This window comes from Austrofundulus limnaeus, unplaced genomic scaffold (assembly GCF_001266775.1).
Source record: "Austrofundulus limnaeus strain Quisiro unplaced genomic scaffold, Austrofundulus_limnaeus-1.0 Scaffold175, whole genome shotgun sequence".
Taxonomy (NCBI): domain Eukaryota; kingdom Metazoa; phylum Chordata; class Actinopteri; order Cyprinodontiformes; family Rivulidae; genus Austrofundulus; species Austrofundulus limnaeus.
Window position 1 is genome coordinate 294979 of NW_013952577.1, and position 18913 is coordinate 313891.

Genomic DNA, 18913 nt, shown 5'->3' on the forward strand with positions numbered 1-18913 from the left:
TTTAGTTTTCGCTGTCATTTTTTATGAATGGACACTTCCTTGTATCTGAGGCAGGAAACATAGCCTTACATGGTGTTTTTGGGGTGGTAATTATGCTAATCTCCTCTCGCGTGCACGAGCAGCTGGAAACAAACAGGTGGAATTTACGCAGCTCATTTACGCACTTTTCCTGAAGATAGAAGAGTTTGTTGAATCTGACGTAACATGTTCATATGAACCCTTTGTACGAACAAAAGTAAGAGAAATTTAGGATAAGAATACGAACATGTTCTTGCATGAGGCCCATTCTCCTTACTTTCATCAGTTATGAGTACAAATCTGCTTATTTAACAGCCATGTTTTTGCCAAATGTGCAAACATTTTATAAGTGGAAAATGTTATAATGTTCTTTGGCAAGCTATTCCAGTGACTTCTGGCGACAAAGGAGAAAGAAGTTTTATTAAAAGCAGTCCTACATTTTGGGATGTTGCACTCACCTCTAGAGGTCACCTTTGTGATTCTAGTCATGTTTTCTGATCTCAAAGAGTCAAACTTTCTTAAAGGTGGAGCAGCAATATTGTGAAGAATTTTGTAAACTAAACAAATGTTTGCATAAAATATCAAATGCTCTAAGTTAAAAGAAATCATATTTTGAGAGAATATGACAGTGATGATATTGTCTAGATTTCTTGTCGTGAATCTTTAAAGCATTTTTATATATCGATTCAAGAGGTTTCAACRTTGTTTTGCATGCCTGTGACCAACTACTTATACAATATAAAAGACGTGAAAAAAATCATAGAACTCAGGTAAATATGGGATGCCTCAGTAGTTAGAGAGCCACATATATACCTAAAATTAACTAGGCTATATGTTAAGGATTTCTAAGTTTTTGACATGATTTTTAAAGGTTAAAGTTGGATCTAAGGTCACACCTAGGTAAGTAAACTTATTAACATTTTTAGTTTTTCCCCCGTTTATATAAATATCTGGATAACTCATAATTTTCCTTCTATTTGTAAAGAACATTGCAACTGTCTTTCCTGTATTTAAGGCGAGATTAGACTTTTGCAACCACTTTGAAATACTCTTCAGTTCTTCTGTTAATCTCAAAGCCACTTCTTCAGCATTTTTCCATGGGTAAATAAAACAGTGTCATCTGCATACATAATAATATTAGATTCACACACCAGTGGAAGATCATTAATATACAAACTGAAGAGCAGTGGCCCTGAAATGGAACCCTGCGGCACTCCCATGATACAATCTTTGAAAGAAGACAAAGTGTTGTTTACTCTAACACACTGTTTCCTGCCATTAAAATCTGTCTAGTTCTTAAGATTATTCGCCTACCTTTTATGGAAACGGGCAATAAAAAGGGAGCTTAAGGGCTCCAATAACTTATTTAATACCTGTTATTCAATCAGCTAAAGTTATTGCAGCAATACAGAAAGAAAAACGATTGAGTCTTATCACGTGCGCTTGTGATTTCAGGCTTGTGCTGAGATGCTACAGGAGAACACCAGCTTGCAGAGTCTTAATATCGAGTCCAACTTCATCACTTCAGATGGCATGATGGCCATCATCAAAGCCATGGCTAACAACGCCACACTGGTCGAGTTTAAGATAGACAACCAGGTAAGAAACAAACAGGAAAATAAAGCTATAACCCTAAACAGAAACTACACTTTATAGTTGGACAAACCAACATTTACAATGTATGAAAAACCAAAAACATCAGTTTTAAGATGCCCGCTGCAACCTGTTTTCTGGTTTAGAGGCAGAAACTTGGCGACACAGTTGAGATGGAGATCGCTTCCATGTTGGAGAACAATTCCAGCATCCTCAAGTTTGGCTACCACTTTAACCAGCAAGGTCCTCGTGCCAGAGCCGCCATGGCTATCACAAGAAACAACGACATGAGTAAGCACTGCCATACTCAGACTAAAAACAACAGAAATGGTGAATCAATATTATAGGTCAGGATTAGGGAATCAGATTCACCTTAAAAATGACGTCTGCATGTACAATTTGAGGACAAATGTGGCTCTCATTTACAGCCATCAATGAGCAGAGATACAAAGTCACAATATGCCGTTTCTTTTTACAGTTCGCCAACAGAGGCTGAGATGAAGCAAAAGCAAGAATTATTTCTGCTCCATGGAAACCTGCAAAAACCGCTGATGGTCCTGTGTCAACCGGCTTTCTGCGCTGAACAGAACATCCCAAAATAATCACGGAGGAAACCATTTCTAACGCTCAATCGCAACCATTTCTATTTCTGCAACAAGCTTTGACATGCTATATTCATCATAAAGGCATGCCTAGGCAACAAGCAAAATGTGAAGTGTCTTTTTTTGTGCTATTTAGGTCTTTTTTAATTTTGCTTCACCTACATCAACACAACACGTTCTTTTGATACATGAAAACTATTTCACTGTGGTGCTAAATTATATGTGGGACGGACAACAAATTTGTAAATAAGTTCAATAAAAGTGTATATTTAACTATTTTCTTCTACATTTTTGGCAAGTTCAGTGTTGTTTTTACACCCTGTGCATTCTTAGAAACAAATACCTATATGAATGTATTTCTGGAGATGAAGCTGAATGAATTGTTAAAAAAAAGTCAACAAACTTTGCAACAATTTACAATAATTTGATTCAATTTTCGATAACGCCCATTTTAATAAGCTCTACAATGAAGATTAGGTGACGTCGTCTCAGAGGAACCCACAGCACTTCATTTTCTTTTAAGTCTTTTCTGGTCCCCCCAAACACTTGACCTATTTTATGTCCCATCTCGACCCTGACGCAAAACATAACTTTGCCCGGTGGGCTTGAGTTACCTTGGTCCAAATATAAAAACTAACTTAAGAAGGTCGAACTCTTGTGCACTCATTAAAAATGTATAAACAGAAACAGCTGCTAACCTATGAAGATTCTGTTTGCTTGAGTTCCGTCCACTACTAATTTCTTTAACTCTCTTTTATTTACTGAAAACACTGCTTCTTACACAATAACACTTTTTCTTTTCAAGTTTTACTCCCTTTTAAAAGACATCAATTTATGATTTTACAGCTGTAGACTTTAACACAACATATACAGTATGTGAAAATTGAATTTCCTCCATTTAACAAGTTTCTTCTTTTTGGGGTCAAAGATAGGCAATGAGTTTGACAGTGAACTCTCAATAAGTTGGAGTAATGAGAGTTTAATTAAAAAGGTAAGTCTTCAAAACCATCCATGCGTGCTGAAATGTAATAAATTCTCTATTTTCTGTCAGCTATTCAATGTTTCTGTTGGATGCATTCGTTTCTTTTCATATGTCGCTTAATTTCACACTATGAAGACTTAGGACAGAATATTTTCTGCAGGAAATTGGTTTCAGTCAAATAAAATTACTTTCTTTTTGATAGTGATAAAATGATTTTGTGAAACTGGTGGTGATCGATGAACACGTGGATACAGGTGTAATTGGGTCTCTTCTCACTGACAATCTATTATAATGCTGGAGGGAAATTAATATGGAAAATGTATCAAATTATAACAATATAACCTATGAAAAAGTTGCTCAATCTGTTTAAGGAAGTTTTTGCTAACAGAGTTCTGGCTGTTTCTATAATCGTACCCCGTGTGGTTCAGGATTTGGTGAGTTTTCTCACAGTTCATAGTCCTCTCAGTGATTTGTAGGTAGAAGTGCAGGTGAAGCAGGCTCCTCCTCATCTGAATCAAACTCCACGTTCTCATCTTTAACCCAACGGCCGTTCAGGTCTCGCACCCATCCATCACTAAGAAAATACAAATGATGCAAAAAAAAAAAAGAATAAGGTATAATTTGTGACATTGCTGTTTTGCTTCAACTGCCCATAACAAAAACTTGTTCTGCACCTTTTCAGTTTGAGATAATGCTCCAGCTCCATCCTCCTCTGGGCTGTCAGAGGTTCCTCTGCTTGGTTTGCAGCAGACTTTGATCCTAATCTGTCTGCTGTTGTTAAAGACTCTATAATGACAAAAACAAACTTTAAGCAACCAGATTACTGTTGAGTTTGGCTTCACATAAATCTAATCATTGAAGATTTCATGTGTCACATTTTACCTGCACAGTGTACAGAACTGCTTGTTGGTAAACGATCTGAAACATCATCTTTCAAGTGTTCAGGTGGTATTTTGTTGCAAGGGTTTCCAGTGGGATTAACCTGGTTTTTTTCGGGTTTCGTGCTTTAAAAACAATGACAGAACTGTTTAAGAATGTCTTGATGTGGAAGACCAATTACATCCTACAACCACACACCTGGTTTTTCTGTGACAGCTGTTATACGGGACCGTCTTCAGTAAAGCGTGGTGAGTGAGCTTCCGGGTTTGTTCCAGTAAAGGTGCTGAACTGGACGGTGCCTGGACAAACAACGAGACAACAACATGAAATAAAGGTGTTGTTTAAAAAAAAGGAAATGTGTTCAGCTCGTGTTGTTTTCCAGGAATGATTCAACCTTTGCTGTGTGGCATGATTAAATCCGGCTAACACACATTTTCCCCAGATAACATTAGGAAGTTTTTATAGGTTTGTTTCCAGTTTAACTAGTCTTGATGGCAATTAAACTGTCTCCATGTTATCATCATAAAACTTTAGGCATGTTCTGACTTTTACATCCTGTCCCTTTCCTTGCATCTTTAACTGCTATAACCAACCAAAGCCATCTGGCATTTTGCTGACAGCAACAAAATTCAAACTTGCATCAATTAACCTTGACCTTATAACAATTCACAGGTGACAGAAGTAGGGCTGCTTTTAAATGATCATGCTTTTAAAACCTTCTTTTTCACATTTAAATCATTCAGTTTGGGTTTATATAAAGTAGAAATGCAATGCTTGGTCTGAATTCCTCCTTATTATAATGTATAAATTCAGTATTATCATATTGTTATGGCTGATGTTTGTACAAAAATATAGAGAAAATAGAGAAAACAAGATCAAGTTACCAACCTGTCTGTCTTCAGCCTGGATGTAGTTTTCATGTTGCCTTTTTGTTATTTCATTCTTGAGTTTTGCTTTTTTGCCATAAAAGGCTTTTAATCCTGAATACACACAACATAAAAAAACAATAATTAATAATGAACTCTCCAGTTAGGGTTATTCGTCTCTGCAGATGCTATTGTGTGAGTCAGAAGCTGACAAGTTTGGGAACCATTACTTATAGACTATTTAGAATAGCATCAAAACCCCACTCTTTAAATATAGTCATTTCAGGGACAGTTCTAGGGGCGGGGCCACAGGGGCACTGGCCCCAGCTGAAATCTGATTGGCCCCCTGAAGTGCCGCTGTCCTGTCACTCATCTGTCCTTTACCTGGGGGTGATGATGGTGGATGCAGTTCCATGTTCAAACACTAGTTGCGCTAACGAGTCAAATAGTAAAGTCCTGAATGAATCAAGCTGACAGAATTCTTCTCTTCTTAAAATGTGAACAATCCTGCAAAGAAGTCTTTCAACTGACAAATGATGGCTGGATTTTCTCACATGTTGTGTGTTTGAAAATATTTTATCTATGTTCAGTAAAATGTATGAAAAACTGGTGAGGAGTATTTACTGTGCAAGATTTTTGGTACCACTATACAGTACAATCAAGCTCCCCTTTTAGATGGCTTATAAAGAGTTTGTAGATAGGTTATTAATTTATTTGTAAAGTTCACACTTCATAAATCATTAATAAATGAAACTGGACAATTTTGTCTCTTTCTTGTCCTTAAATTATTGCATAATAAACACTTCCTAATAATTTTTAAAGTGTTTACAGATTAATTAATAACCTATTTATAAACTCTTTAAAAGCCATCTATAAGGGGGGCCTTATTGTAAAGCGGTACCTTTAAAAAAACGACATTACATTACAAGTGTAAAATGTATATACTGGGAATTTGTGTGAAAGTACGTTGAACAAAGACTTGGCACCTCTATGAATATTGTGGCCCCTTGACGGCCCCTTACTCAGAAAAATCCTAGATCCGCCACTGAGTCATTTAAATCTCATTATTTTTGTCATAAACAGGGAAGCAGTGAGGCACTAGTAATAACAGAAAAGCTTTACGCTCAAAATATGTTACCTGCTAGATGCTTCTTTCCTTGCCTGTGGACTGTCAGTGTATCAACTGTATCAAACACAGGGCGGTAGGAGCACACAAGGCAAGTGTATCTACAAACAACAGGAAGGTTCAAAGTAAGTAAACTACTAGATTTGACAATTTTCTGGTCCAAACGTGGTTTAAGAAAAAAAAATACCTTCCATTTTTCAAAAGAGTAGCCTCATCATCCGGAATAAAATTGGATAGTAGGTCTGCCACACGTCGTTTCTAAAAGACATTTGAACAAATGGCAATATATCATAATTTGCCACTGTTGACAACAGTGAGAGCATTATGGGATGCTAATAAACAACGACTAACATAAGTTTAGATCTTTTTAAATAAGCATAATATGAACATTTACGACAAACCGCTACCTTAAGAATACTGAGTTGACTCTTGTCATCTCCCTCTCGTTTAAAAGACATGACTGTAAAATCAAAATAGTGGTCAGTTCCGCTTCACAATGCTAAGTGTTAAGCTAGTTCCTGTTAGCAGTGATGCGTTCAGAAACAAATGGAAAATATGACAAAGATATTCAGCTGCTGGTCGCATTTAGCGTGAATATCATCAAATAACTTTATATATTTATAAAAACACCAACCCATTACATATTTTAATTAAATTCATTAAATTTGTTTCACAGTCAGTATTTTTGTTGCAACAGGATAGAAGTTTTCCCAACTAATCACAATAATCAGGGTTATTCCGACGGTTGTAAACGCAGCGGCGAATCCCGAGACCAGCAAGCATTGTTATTATTATTATTGAAAAACAAGTTCACAGTAACTTTTTTTAAGTGGTTTATGTACAAGAAAGGTAGGTTTATCATACGGGTTTATGTTGGGCTGCTGAACACGTTTGAATGCTGTCTATTCTAAATTTCGTAGCAGGTTCGCAAAAGATAAAGCTATAATTAAAGATTTAGTTGACGCTCACTGACTAACTAGCCCGCTAGCTAGGCTAACTGCTAATCTGACACTTGAATATGTTTATCGGATACATTTAGGAACATTGAAGTTTGATAGTTAGTTTTACTTCTGCCACCACTTGGACGAACCCAATGTTGCTCGGAAATGTCCGGAGAGCGGGTTCCGTTGCCACCCGGGCGAGGACGCGGCCTCTCCCGAGGCTGCAGATCGATGTCTTACGGGAGTTTGATCCGATCCCCGCTGACCTCGGTTCACAGATTTATTGAACACACGGTTCAGCCAGGAGAGACACTGCAGGGCCTGGCTGTGAAATATGGAGTGTCTGTAAGTATATATATATTTAAAAGTGTTATTATTCGTTTGGTGATATAGATTCCGTAGCTATTGTTTCACTTTACTTAAAATAAAAAGGAACTCATTGCAAAGTATGAAATCAAACTATCAAACAATCTAGTCTATGCAAAGAAACAAATGTAAGTAATACATTTTAACTCATTTTCAGTCAGGTTGGCTAGCATTTGGTCATAATTCTGCCTTAAAAAGTTACTTTAAGGTCATATTAACCATCATTTGGAGAAAGAAAAATAACAATGTGCGTATTTTGTTTCTTACTTTATTTATTTTGGTCTTTCAGATGGAACAAATCAAAAGAGCAAACCGACTGTACACCAATGACTCCATATTCCTGAAGAAATCCTTGTCGATCCCGGTGCCGTCAGATTTGGATGACTTCAGAAATGCGGTGACCTTATCTGGAGAAGGTAACACGGACAGTGCTTCTCTGCTGAATGGACACACAGAAAACGTCTCTGAGAAAAAGCAGAAAGATGGAAGAGAAAAGACAGCAGACCCTACCCCTGTGGAGTTTTTGAAGAAGTTGGATGACTTGATCAGTCAGTCTAAACAAGCTGCGACCAGAGGATGTCTGGGTTCAGAGAAAAGGTACCGCTAAGTCACAGTTTGGACAAAGTTGCTTTCATTTTTGTTGGATTAATATTTATATTTTGTGCTGTAATTCTGTGATTTATGTTTCAGTTTATTTTCTAAATGTATGAATTGATAAGCGTTATTGCCTATAAAGGCTGAAGGTTAAACAACGATAAGGTTTTGGCCTCAGTGTGCATGTCTATAGTGTTAGCAAAATATCTAATGAATGGATGGATTTTAATGGTGCGTTCACACCGAACGCGATTTCAGCATCAGGAGCAGCAGGTTTACATGCAAAGTCTATGGTGGACGCGCTTCAAGCAGCGTCGGGAAGTGCTGCGGCGCCTCAAGCGCGATTAGAGCAGAGCGGTTTGAACGATCTGAGCATTCGACGCGCTGAGGCGCAAATCGCTGAAGTTAGAAAATCTGAACTTTTGCAGCTCGACGCGCCGCGTCAACCAATCAGAGAGACTCCACTGTGTGACGTAGCGACATATTTCCCAACGGGACAGTTTACTGAATGATGTCCACTAACCTGAAACAGACGGAGCGGAGCTCTTTAGCTGAAATCGAGTGCCTGCAGTGTCCTGATCCTCACCAATGCGTGGCAGCGACTCATCAGACTTGAAAAATAGTTCTGAAAGCGAGCTGTGAGCCTCTACTCTGAATTATCTGGTGAATTAATTATGAATTAAGTATCTGATGAACGTGTCATGCTCTTGCTCTCTGTAAATAAAGCAAAGCCACTTCCTCGTCCGACATTAAACAGAGCCCGACAGAGGAGGGAGGGGCGGGGAGGCTGTTGCCGTGCAGCGCTTCAAGAGCTGTCCTGCATCTGACCTCAAAGTGCACAAGCTTCAAACTTCAGCGTTGGCTGCGATTTTGAAGCTGAAATCGCGTTCGGTGTGAACGCAGCATAATGAAACATAAAATAATTCAATTTGAAATGGCTGCCGTAATGAATCACTATTACCCAACTCAAAGATTGTTTACTTCTGTCGTGAAAAGTTGTGTTGGCTTCGCTTTATACAGTGTGTTTTTGTTGGCATTAGGATGTCCTCTCTGCTGTCTGTCAAAGGGCTGATTGTTTGTCCAAACACACCAGGCCGGGCTTTCTGTCGCCTCTGGCACATGATTTATCATGGCTTAAAGACTCACTGAGATATTTTAGGCATTCAGTGTTGTGTGTTATACTCAGAACATTCATAATAAATAGGTTTCACTTTCAACCAGATGATAAGGATTTTTTTTTACAAATAGACTAAATTGCTCAAAGAGCCACAGGACCCGGACAACCACAGGGGGGTGGGTAAATGGGGTGTTGCCTGAAAATAGTTAAGAAAACACTGCATAGTGTAAAAGAAACAGTATTTTTATCTTTTGCATTTTAATTTATTTTGTTGCATTGAATCATAAATTCAAAATGTATAACTGATTTATTTAAAATCTATTTTATTAGGGATGCACGATATATCGACATTCATATCGGTATCGGCCGATATTGGTCATTTTTTAGAATATCTGTATCGGTCCGATATGTAAAACTGGGCCGATATTAATGTATGTTATTGATTTCCCACTTTTTAGCTTTGTGTTTCTGTTTTGGGAGGGGAGATGGTTGGTTGAGGGTCATCTGTTTGATCATAATAGTGATATTGACGCTGCGTAGCCAGGAATAACTTAAGTAGAGCCATGTCAGAGGTCTGGGATCGGATTTATAAAACTGGCGTACGCACAATTTGAGCCCAGAAACTTGCGTACGCCACTTTTTACGCCAAGGTTGTGATTTATAAAATCCAAACTTGACGTGAAAATGTGCGGTGCCTCACGCCAGCTCTGACCCATGCGTACGCTCATTTTGGAGACGGGAAACTGCGACACAGATGATGAAGTGTTGAATTAGAGCCACACTGTGTAATGATCACTGTCAGATATTTAATTTACCTTCAGAATCAAACTTAGATTTTTATTCAACTTTATCATCAGATTTCTTAAAAGTAATATTTATGCTTCTGCTGCTGCTGAGCCATGAGGACCTTTGAAATAAAAAAAACTTAAATCTTAAATAAAAGTTCCCGTGCGCAAATCCCTTCATCTGCTTCCTCCTCAGACGACCCTGACCCACAGACCCCTCCCTGACCCACAGACCCCCTCCCTGACCCACACAGACCCCTCCCTGACCCACAGACCCCTCCCCGACAAGAACAGCAGGACAGCAAAAGCTTTGGATACACGCGCAGGGCGCATCCACCTTGCCAGTGTGAATGTAATAAACGTTTAAAGTCCGTGTTTGTCACGCGCGCATGCGCGTGTGTGTGTGCGCGTGGGGGGGTCTGCCGCGGATAACAGAGCAGGCAGGAGGGGGAGAGGACGAGGAGAAGAGCGTGGGACTTATTTCTAATTTTATCTGACTTATTTAATTTAATTTTTATTGTTTTTATTGTCCTGCTGGCTCTGATGGAAAATTAATTTGAAGCTGAGGTTTTTTATTTTTATTTTTTATAAAAATCGTTAGATCACTCTAAAGAAAAATGAGGGAAAATCTGTGTCAATTACAGACATTCAGTTCACGTGAGCAGCTGTCAGTCAGCACCTGTCAACCTCCAGACACACGACGGAGCGTGTCTGAACCAATCACTTTTGTTGGCATTGATCAACTGACTGATTTAAATACATCTTAACATTCATGAGGTACTTTACATTGACTGTTTATGGTTGAATGTGGGCGTGTAGAGGGTAGAACCTGAGGCGGGACCTCGTGCGCAAACTCTGACGTGCGGCTGTGATTTATAAAGGAAAGATGCKCAGAAACATGCGTACGCACGGTTTTATAAATTTGAATTTTTTTTGGCGTATGCCATTTCCGGCTTTTAGCCGTACGTTCACTTTTTGTATGGTTTCCACGCAATCCTTTATAAATGAGACCCCAGGTCATTTATTTACAGTATCAAGAAAAATGTTTTAAAAAAACGTTGTTTTTTGGCCTCGTTAGTGGGCCGGACGGAAGTTGGCTGTGGCACACGGGTCACCAGTTGAATAGCCCTGTGTTAGACAGTATTCTCACAAACATCCTAGAAAAGCACAAAAAAAAGAGACATTTTTCACGAATTGGGCTCCAGTGACTCATTTAAAATTGAAGAAATTGGTTCATGTTGTGGCCTCAGTTTGATGCTTTATAACTATTTTGCTTTCCTCAAAGTGTTTTTTTGTAGGTTCCCAAACAATACTCAATACACCTTCCTGACATCCTCATTCTTACTAGAATTTTCTTTTGCTGCTGTTAAAAAGAGCCTTTCTCTGGCCTTGAAGCTGCATGGAATGTAATTTAGAGCCTGAGCTCTGAGCATTACTCACCCTGTCAAAGCAAGAGGCCGACTTTGAGAGCGTTTCTGAACGTACCCCAAGCTGAAAGTGGTAGAATCACTCAATTTTTTCATACCTTTTTTTTCTTTTCCTCCTCTTACCAGGGTTGCAGCCTTGGAAGCAGCTTGCTGCAGTGAGACATCGGGTCAGCGGCCGCTCGCAAGATCGCAAAGTGTCGTTTCATCTTCCAGATTTCAGCAGCCGGCCGGACACATAGCCGTACCCCTCACTATCACCAAGCTCACCAAATTGAAAGACAGGGAAGATGAAATCTTTGAACTGTGACATGTTTTCTTTTTCACACTGATCATTATGTGAACTTCCTCAGGCAGCCGTGTGGCAGGGATCGAACTCCAAGACCTACGATGTTACAAAAAATAAAAGAACCTATCTGTTCTATCGATGCTGCTGTATAAGATTAAAACATTTTATCACTAAGCCATTTATACAGGCTTTACAATAGAAATTGTCTTTTTTTTTTAGAATTTATCCTGCACATGATAGCTTTATTTAAATATGGAGAAACACTAGACTATAAAAGTTAACTGTATAAGCTTGAAACTGAAACGTACGGTAAGAGGTTGAGTCACAAAAAAGCTGAGTCACATTGTGATTTAGTCATAAGGCTTCATGTGGTAGACACAAGTGGAATCCTGTCTGCCATTTTATCTACAGATTGAAAAAAGAAATGCATAATCATGTTCACTGTAAACAAAAGCACAAAATGGCTCCAGACCTAGCACTGTGATGTAAGCTGAAGTAAAATCTTAAACAAAGAAATCTGTGCTTGTGTGTGTTTGTGTTTATAACATCTATGGCACTATTTTTTTATTGTTTATTTTTTAAAATCTCATTTAATTTGTTTAAATATTAATGAAAGATTCTGTTTTAAGGGTGTTTTTTTCTGATTTTATTGGTTACAAAAATGCTTAATATTTACAAGTGAACGTGAGGTTTTGTTTTTCCCTCTGTTATATTTTGCATCTTGTATTGCAGTACCAAAAATAGCTTTCATTTTTAACATTCTGACTTGCATCCAGTTTTCAAAAACAGACTACGCAGCAGGCTTTCACAGTAACCAGTGGAAAAAAATCTGTAGATTTAGTCATAAATCTGTAGATTTTTTTAATTTATTTTTTCAGATGTATTGTAACAGGCAGACTAATGGTAAGGAGACTTATTTATGTAATGATTAGGTGGTTCTTTTTTTTAAACTGTTTGTTGCATCATCTCAGCACCTCAGTAAACACAGTGAACCATTGTTGAAGTAACACCTGTTGACCAGCAGATGGCAGTGTTGTCTTGCAGTGGTATTTTCCCCTTTGTTCTGTTAGTAAAGGCTGTCTGGCAGGTTCAAAGCCTCATCTCCATAACAAACATTATCAGTAGCTCTGACTAATAAATTTAAAGGGATAAAACAAAACAAAAAAAAAAAACATTGGACACCATTCTGAATGAGTCAAGTTTGGTTTCTATGAACCATTTTTTTCTTGGGAATACAGTTACTTTACAGGTGTGTCCCCAATGCACAGTTAAAATAAAATGACTCCACCTGCTTTAATTTCATCCCATATGCTCCTTCAGAACTGTTTGAGGTGGCGTATTTGTTCTGAAATCACTTGTCACTATTCCTCGGCAGCAGTAAGACTAATTTCATCCAACAGTCCAGAGTCTTAAGGTGTGTCTCCCCGGTAATCTTCCAGTGTCTGTAACAGATGTTTTACTTGTGCGTCATATTGTCCCATCCTCTATCAGTTTGTTGAGTCCTGTGCAGATTTTGGTGAGGTTGGGTTTGAAGGGGCCATTGGGGTCATAGAGTTTGGTGAGGAGCTGAGGGTCTGAGTAATGGTTGAAGACATGATTGATGCGATCGTGCGACTTCGCCGTGAGGTGGGTGTTGACCAGATTTATCAACAGGTCCCTGCAGCTGTTCAAGAGCTCTGACATCACCGCCTTGTCGAAGGTAAAGTCCACCTGTGGCAGGAGATACATTAATGTTAAAAAGATGTTGGCTATTTTTGTGTGAGATGCACCCGAGTCAATGAATTTTTTTATACACGTTTACAAATTTTTAATACAGGGTTCCTGCGGATCCTTAAAAAGTCTTAAAAGGCCTTGAATTCATCAATCCAAGGTCTTAATTAGCCTTAAATGTCTTAAATCAATCTTTCAGAAGTCTTAAAAATGTTAACACATTGTAAATAGAATGACTGTAATTCGTATCGGATATTAAAATAATTGGTAGCATTTATTTATTTTTGAAATATTCACATTTAAACATTCCCTTTTGACACCACTTCCTGTTTTTTCACATGCAAATATCTCAACATCTGTCCATCTGAGCAAAGTGAAATTTGTTTTGTAATTAATAATGCTGTCTTTCCAAAATTGCCCTCATATTTGCAACAAACATTTTACATCACAGGCACTTTGAGGTTTCATCTACAGCAAGCTGGGGTTGAGAACCCACTGTGGGTCCTAAAACCCCAAATTTTGGGTCGTTACAGGATTTGAAGGAATTAAATTAAATTTAAAACTGACTGATAAGGTTTTTTTAGCTATATTTGACAAAATAGCAGTTAGATATGGATAAAAACAATTGGTCTATTAGCAATATTTAAATAATTCAACCAAAAATACTTTAATTCATGAGTTTCTGACAGTTTTAATATTTTTTTCATTTGTGTTAATTGTGAAATTGGTCTTAAATTTGATTTCACTTGGCATTAAAAAGTCTTAAAAAGTCTTAAATTTAACTTTCCTTAAACTGTAGGAACCCTGTAATATGTTGTGTTTTTGCACTTGCCAGCATCCCCAGCCCTATTTTTTAATTGCACTCTTTTGTAATGTATTAGTAATCATATGTTCATATTTGTACTATCTGGATTGCATAAGCCCGCGTACAGTGCCTATAAAAAGTATTCACCTCTTGGATGTTTTATGCTTTTATTGCTGCCATAAATTAATCATGGTCAAATTAAATTGGCCTTTTGACCCCCAGTTTTAAAAAACGTACTTAATGTTAAATTTAATTTCTAAAGAGTAATTAAATAATATGTAATGCATGAATATTCATCACCCAGAAAGTGGCTGTTCTTTTAACTTTAGGATTTTTATTTTTTATTTTTTGTAAAGCCGAAGTCAGGATGGATACCAAAGGATTTCCAAGGCCCCAACTGTTTCCAGAACTTCTGTTAAATCCATCGCCTTAAAATGGAAGGAACGCGGGACGTGTTGAAATCTATAAAAGCAGACCATCCTCTCAAACTGGGTGGTCTTGCAAGAAAGGAGAATAATGAAAGAGATCACCAAGATGACCACTGTTAAGGAGCTACGCCTTCAGCAGGTGAGTCGAGAAGCCATTTATACAAGAACTTGTTGAGAACAGTGAAAAAAGGGGGTGGATTTTTATGCAGTCACATAAGTAACATTACGGTTTTTAAATTTAATTGGTAATACTCTAGAAATTTGATTTCCCTTTGACATTTTTTGTCAAATAGGCCAATTTTATTTTAACCATGATTGATTTACGAATGCAATAAATACACAAGACATCCAAAAATATGGATACTTTTTTATAGATACTCTGTGTTATTGAATTAATATGTGGGAGTTTACCTCATAGAAGCTGATGGCCGTCATTGCGCCTTGATGGAGCTTTTTCTTAAAGTCTTGAGCTATTTTCAGTTCCTCTTCAGAGAAACGGTGGTTTCTGTACAGCACGCCGATCTTGACTGCGATCTTGATCATGTTTTTGATGACTTTCTGAGCCACGGCTTTGTTTCCTGTGTACTCTTTGGAGACCCGGTACAGTTCATCCATAATCTCACTAGTGGTGTCGTCTATGAACATTTGCACGGAGCTTCTGTTGGCCATGCTGCTGAGGATCTTCTTCTGGGCCTTCAGGGCCATGTCCTTGGAGCTGAACACATCCATGGTTGCCTGATTATCAAGAGATTAAAACATATGTTTCATTTTATTGTGTATAATAATAGATTTTGATGTCTTTTTACACATCGTAGCTGAAGTTCAGTATCTTTGATAAACATTTCAAGCTGACATTTTCTTGTTTATAAAAGTAGACGATGTAAAACGAACAATATGCTATTTAACTTTAAAACTGTTTCTGTGTCATGTCTTTGTTTGTTTTTGTGTCTAACATGGCAAGTACAAATGATGCCAAAAGGGAGAAAAGCCATGCAACAGAGGCTTTGTATTTCTCCACTGAGATTTTAACCTCACCTAGCATCCATCACAGAAAAAAAACCCACCCTTCCCCTGGGATGTCATCAGTTTGCATACAGCACACTATGACACAACATATCAGGTTTTCATCTTAACCAATACATTTTTTATTTTGAAATTGGGGTAAAATATGTTTTTTTTGAACAATGAAACAATAAATTTCTATCACTCGTAAAGGAAAACTTATTTATCTGATGTTCGTTTTACAAGGATTTGGAACAAAATAAAATGTCTATCTACAAATCACATAAAGAACATGAATCTCCCTCTTACAGTAGATGAAATGAGTAGGTTTTGCTGTGGAATACGTATGCTAAGGTAGGTTTATGCCATATCTTAAATGAAAAAGCTTAGTTTTTACTTCACCATAATCTGCTGCGTGTGATGAGTAAAACAAAATCAACAGAGACACATTATCTTTAGCAAACATCCGTGCTACAGTGCTCCTTCCTGTCACTTTTTCTGTTTTTTTTATATGTGTATGTGTAGAAGGGAGCCTCAACATCTTTCAGTGCAGTTTTCCCCTAACAATTCTTTTTGCCTGTGCAGACAGGTTGTATTTTTATAGTAGTTTGTATTCTGCATAGCTGAGACAGGTCCGTGCGTGCTGTTACCTCATTGCATCAATGCTAGCACAAGAACAAAATGTGTGCACCATGTACGCAATGGCTACCTTTTATTACTGTGGTTGAGTCTAGCTGTGAGTCAAACATTAGCTACTCTTATTGTAACATCCTGTGCGTTAGCAGCTTGTTGTCCTCCAGCTGGCAGCCAAATGGCTTCCTGACACTTGCTTTAATGTATTTCTCCTGTCAATGTTTGTGTATTTTTTTGATGGCATTATCTAAGTAATGATAATGATGTCTAGCTAGGGATGCACAGTCAGCAGTGTGGGTTAATGTATCCACCGTTTAACAATAAAAGATGAGTTATTCCATTTACAAAAAGCACTTATTTATTACAGTATCATGCAGACAGTCCACACTCACTGCTGCTCTTTTATCCCAACATAAAGTTCATCATAAATAATAATAATAATACCATCCATACTGGTATTTTTGGTGGGTCACATTCATAACGAACCTGTGTCACATTTTGAAGCTTTGGGTTTTCTGTGGTGAATGAAGAACGTTCATTAGATTAATTTCCCTCAACAGTGATAATGAAAGAGGAGCAGTGTGATAGCTATTTCAGATTCACATTTCAATCTTTTTTATTTGCTAAAAAGACCAAGGGGAATTGAAGGGTATGTGTGCAGTCATCAGCCAGTTTTCCACACAATGAAACTCCCACAGCAGGATGCTGCTTGCTTCTTGTCTTTTTTTCTTTCTTTCTGGTTCTTCACTGTCGGGAAGTGGGGGGCGGGGGTTCGATGCTGATTATTGAAACATTTCAGTGTTACGACAGACGATTGCCATGAAACCACTTTTCTGTAATGGGCACCATTTAGTCGTTCAGCGTTGAGCATCAATTTGTTGGTACAATCGGGTAGAAGAGGGCCTTTGAGTATTTATCAGTTTGTTGATGACATCCACCAGGGAGCGACTCCATTACACGTTCAAGTGTTTGTTTTCCTCCCAAAGGCCTGGTGAATATGATGAGAAAGTGTACGTGCAATTTCGTAGGGAAAACAACTAAAAGTTGAGACGATAACACAGAGAACATTTGAAAAGTGCTCGAGAGATGCTTTTAACAGCCAGGCTGTGCGCGACCGTTGAAGGCCGGGTTAAAAGTCAGTCAAATAGAATCCTGAATGGTGGAGCCATCTGGGCGAGCAGCGGAGGTAAATATTTAGCATTCCTCAGATGACTACAGCTTTGAGCGAGAGTGTCTGTGCACATGTATGAACTTGTAAAGCAAGTACGTTTTGAAGTAAAATTTGGTTTTTAGATGTTTGTGCATGCAGACGATTGTGAGCTAAACAAAAAGAGAGGTTTGTATGTATTTGAGTGTTTTTGCCCTTCCAGCAGTTTTGGGTTCATTTCATTTAGTCAATGAAAGTAGTCTTTTACGTAAAGACATCTTCATTGTGCTTTGGACAGACTGCCATCGCTGCTCATAAAGACAGATTCTTTTAGCGGCTCACTGTGTTTGATCAGCTCAAACACTAAAAGCCTTCCTGAAAAAGTGCACACGTTGTGCCTTTCAATCAGATAACTAAAAATCTAGCAGGCAATCTCTGGAAGTGGAATCTCGACGATAGAATGGCATCTTCTTTAAAAACCAGGAAACTTCTCCTTGTTTTCAAAACAAGAAACAATAAAAATATATTTGTTATTACTCAGCAGCCTTTCAAAAAAGCTCCGCATTTTACCAGAACTAAACGTCACTTCCGTTAAACCTTTGGCTAACTAGGCTGTAGTCTTAGAACGTGTTTTTCACTTTTGTATCATGCTTTTATGTTACGCAAAATTTGTTTTTTTTTTCTAACAGTTTGTAAAATATACACATCTTAATAAACCATGACAAATGCCATCCTTGAATGAAACTGTCCTCCTTTATGTAGCCTTTCAGTGAGCATTTTGAACGTTTTTTATGAGCAAATGTTGCAGTTTTTTCTTTTGACATTGCACAACTTTTCGAGTTGTTGACACATCTGTCCTAAAAGGGAAGCGAAACGAAGCAGTTTGACTGAGTACTGGTCTCCTGTTTCTGTTACATTGCAGCTTTTTACTATCTTGACCTGAAACAAATCAAAGTACAGCAGAGGAGGGAAAGTCCACCGAGTCCTTTGAGATTTCACTCGAGCAACTCCCTGCCTGTGCAAACAAACAAACAAACAAACAAACATGCGAGCTCCTCGAATGTGCCTGTCACTGTACTTGTTGCGGTACGATTCTGAGCGTACGTATCTTTCAACTCGTGCTCAAGATGGGGAAGTGGATAGGAGTCACTCAGTTTCCAGTCATCCTTTTGACTCTGCCTGTCTCTGCTAGGTTTCAGCAGCAAGAGTTTTGCTTTCCACAACCCAAAATAATGAGAGAAACACACATTTCTGGTTTTGCAGTTTTTAACCAGTGAGTGAACCCAGCTGAAGTGTCTTACCTGAGTGTTTGCTGAGTCCCCCTCCCTCCTTGAGTGTGTCAGATGTCTTTCTCCCTCTGCCCTTTCTATCACCTTGGCAACGCAGGCTGGTCACTTTACCAAAATACCTTCATCTTTGTCAGGAAAACGAGAGAAACAGCCGTCTTGAAGTGCCTCTGTCAGTGCTCGCCACCCTGTCTTAAGATAATGTTGAGTTTTACTTCCTTGAGGAACTAAATTGTTATGACACACCCCTCAGTGTGTGCATGTCTCTCGTTCTCCCTCTCTTTTTCTTGCTGCCCTATCACTTGTTTTCCTTTTTGATA

General features: G+C 38.2%; 4 protein-coding genes across 7 annotated transcripts in view; 2 read left to right on the forward strand and 2 right to left on the reverse strand.

Annotated features, from left to right (window-relative positions):
- tmod4 (tropomodulin 4 (muscle)) overlaps positions 1 to 2320 on the forward strand; it is a 15776-nt gene extending 13456 nt beyond the window's left edge. For both annotated transcript variants that reach the window (XM_014017709.1, XM_014017710.1), the window contains exons 8-10: positions 1474 to 1617; positions 1758 to 1902; positions 2090 to 2320. In XM_014017709.1, coding sequence (XP_013873163.1) covers positions 1474 to 1617; positions 1758 to 1902; positions 2090 to 2112 — 312 coding nt within the window. In that variant the 3' untranslated portion in view covers positions 2113 to 2320. The remainder of the gene's footprint in view (positions 1 to 1473; positions 1618 to 1757; positions 1903 to 2089) is intronic.
- Positions 1 to 7215, reverse strand: part of scnm1 (sodium channel modifier 1) — a 70407-nt gene extending 63192 nt beyond the window's left edge. Inside the window, exons 1-9 of one of the 3 annotated variants that reach the window (XM_014017714.1) lie at positions 7135 to 7215; positions 6474 to 6526; positions 6254 to 6324; positions 6079 to 6167; positions 4963 to 5054; positions 4273 to 4373; positions 4078 to 4199; positions 3870 to 3981; positions 3644 to 3769 (exon numbers count right to left, since the gene is read on the reverse strand). In XM_014017714.1, the coding sequence (XP_013873168.1) occupies positions 3658 to 3769; positions 3870 to 3981; positions 4078 to 4199; positions 4273 to 4373; positions 4963 to 5054; positions 6079 to 6167; positions 6254 to 6324; positions 6474 to 6524 (750 nt within the window). In that variant the 5' untranslated portion in view covers positions 6525 to 6526; positions 7135 to 7215 and the 3' untranslated portion in view covers positions 3644 to 3657. Of the gene's footprint in view, positions 1 to 2365; positions 3770 to 3869; positions 3982 to 4077; positions 4200 to 4272; positions 4374 to 4962; positions 5055 to 6078; positions 6168 to 6253; positions 6325 to 6473; positions 6527 to 7134 lie in introns of those variants that run through there. The other 2 variants (XM_014017712.1, XM_014017711.1) reach the window with 2 other exon arrangements.
- lysmd1 (LysM, putative peptidoglycan-binding, domain containing 1) lies at positions 6866 to 12098 on the forward strand (the record flags this gene model as incomplete). Its single annotated transcript, XM_014017715.1, is given in 3 exon segments — positions 6866 to 7352; positions 7663 to 7970; positions 11423 to 12098. Coding segments are annotated over 3 exon segments (669 nt in total). The 3' UTR covers positions 11604 to 12098.
- Positions 12099 to 12204: 106 nt separating this feature from the next.
- On the reverse strand, positions 12205 to 18629 carry tnfaip8l2b (tumor necrosis factor, alpha-induced protein 8-like 2b; the record flags this gene model as incomplete). Its single annotated transcript, XM_014017716.1, is given in 3 exon segments — positions 12205 to 13292; positions 14937 to 15260; positions 18609 to 18629. Coding segments are annotated over 2 exon segments (561 nt in total). The 3' UTR covers positions 12205 to 13049.
- Between the last annotated feature and the right edge of the window lie 284 nt (positions 18630 to 18913).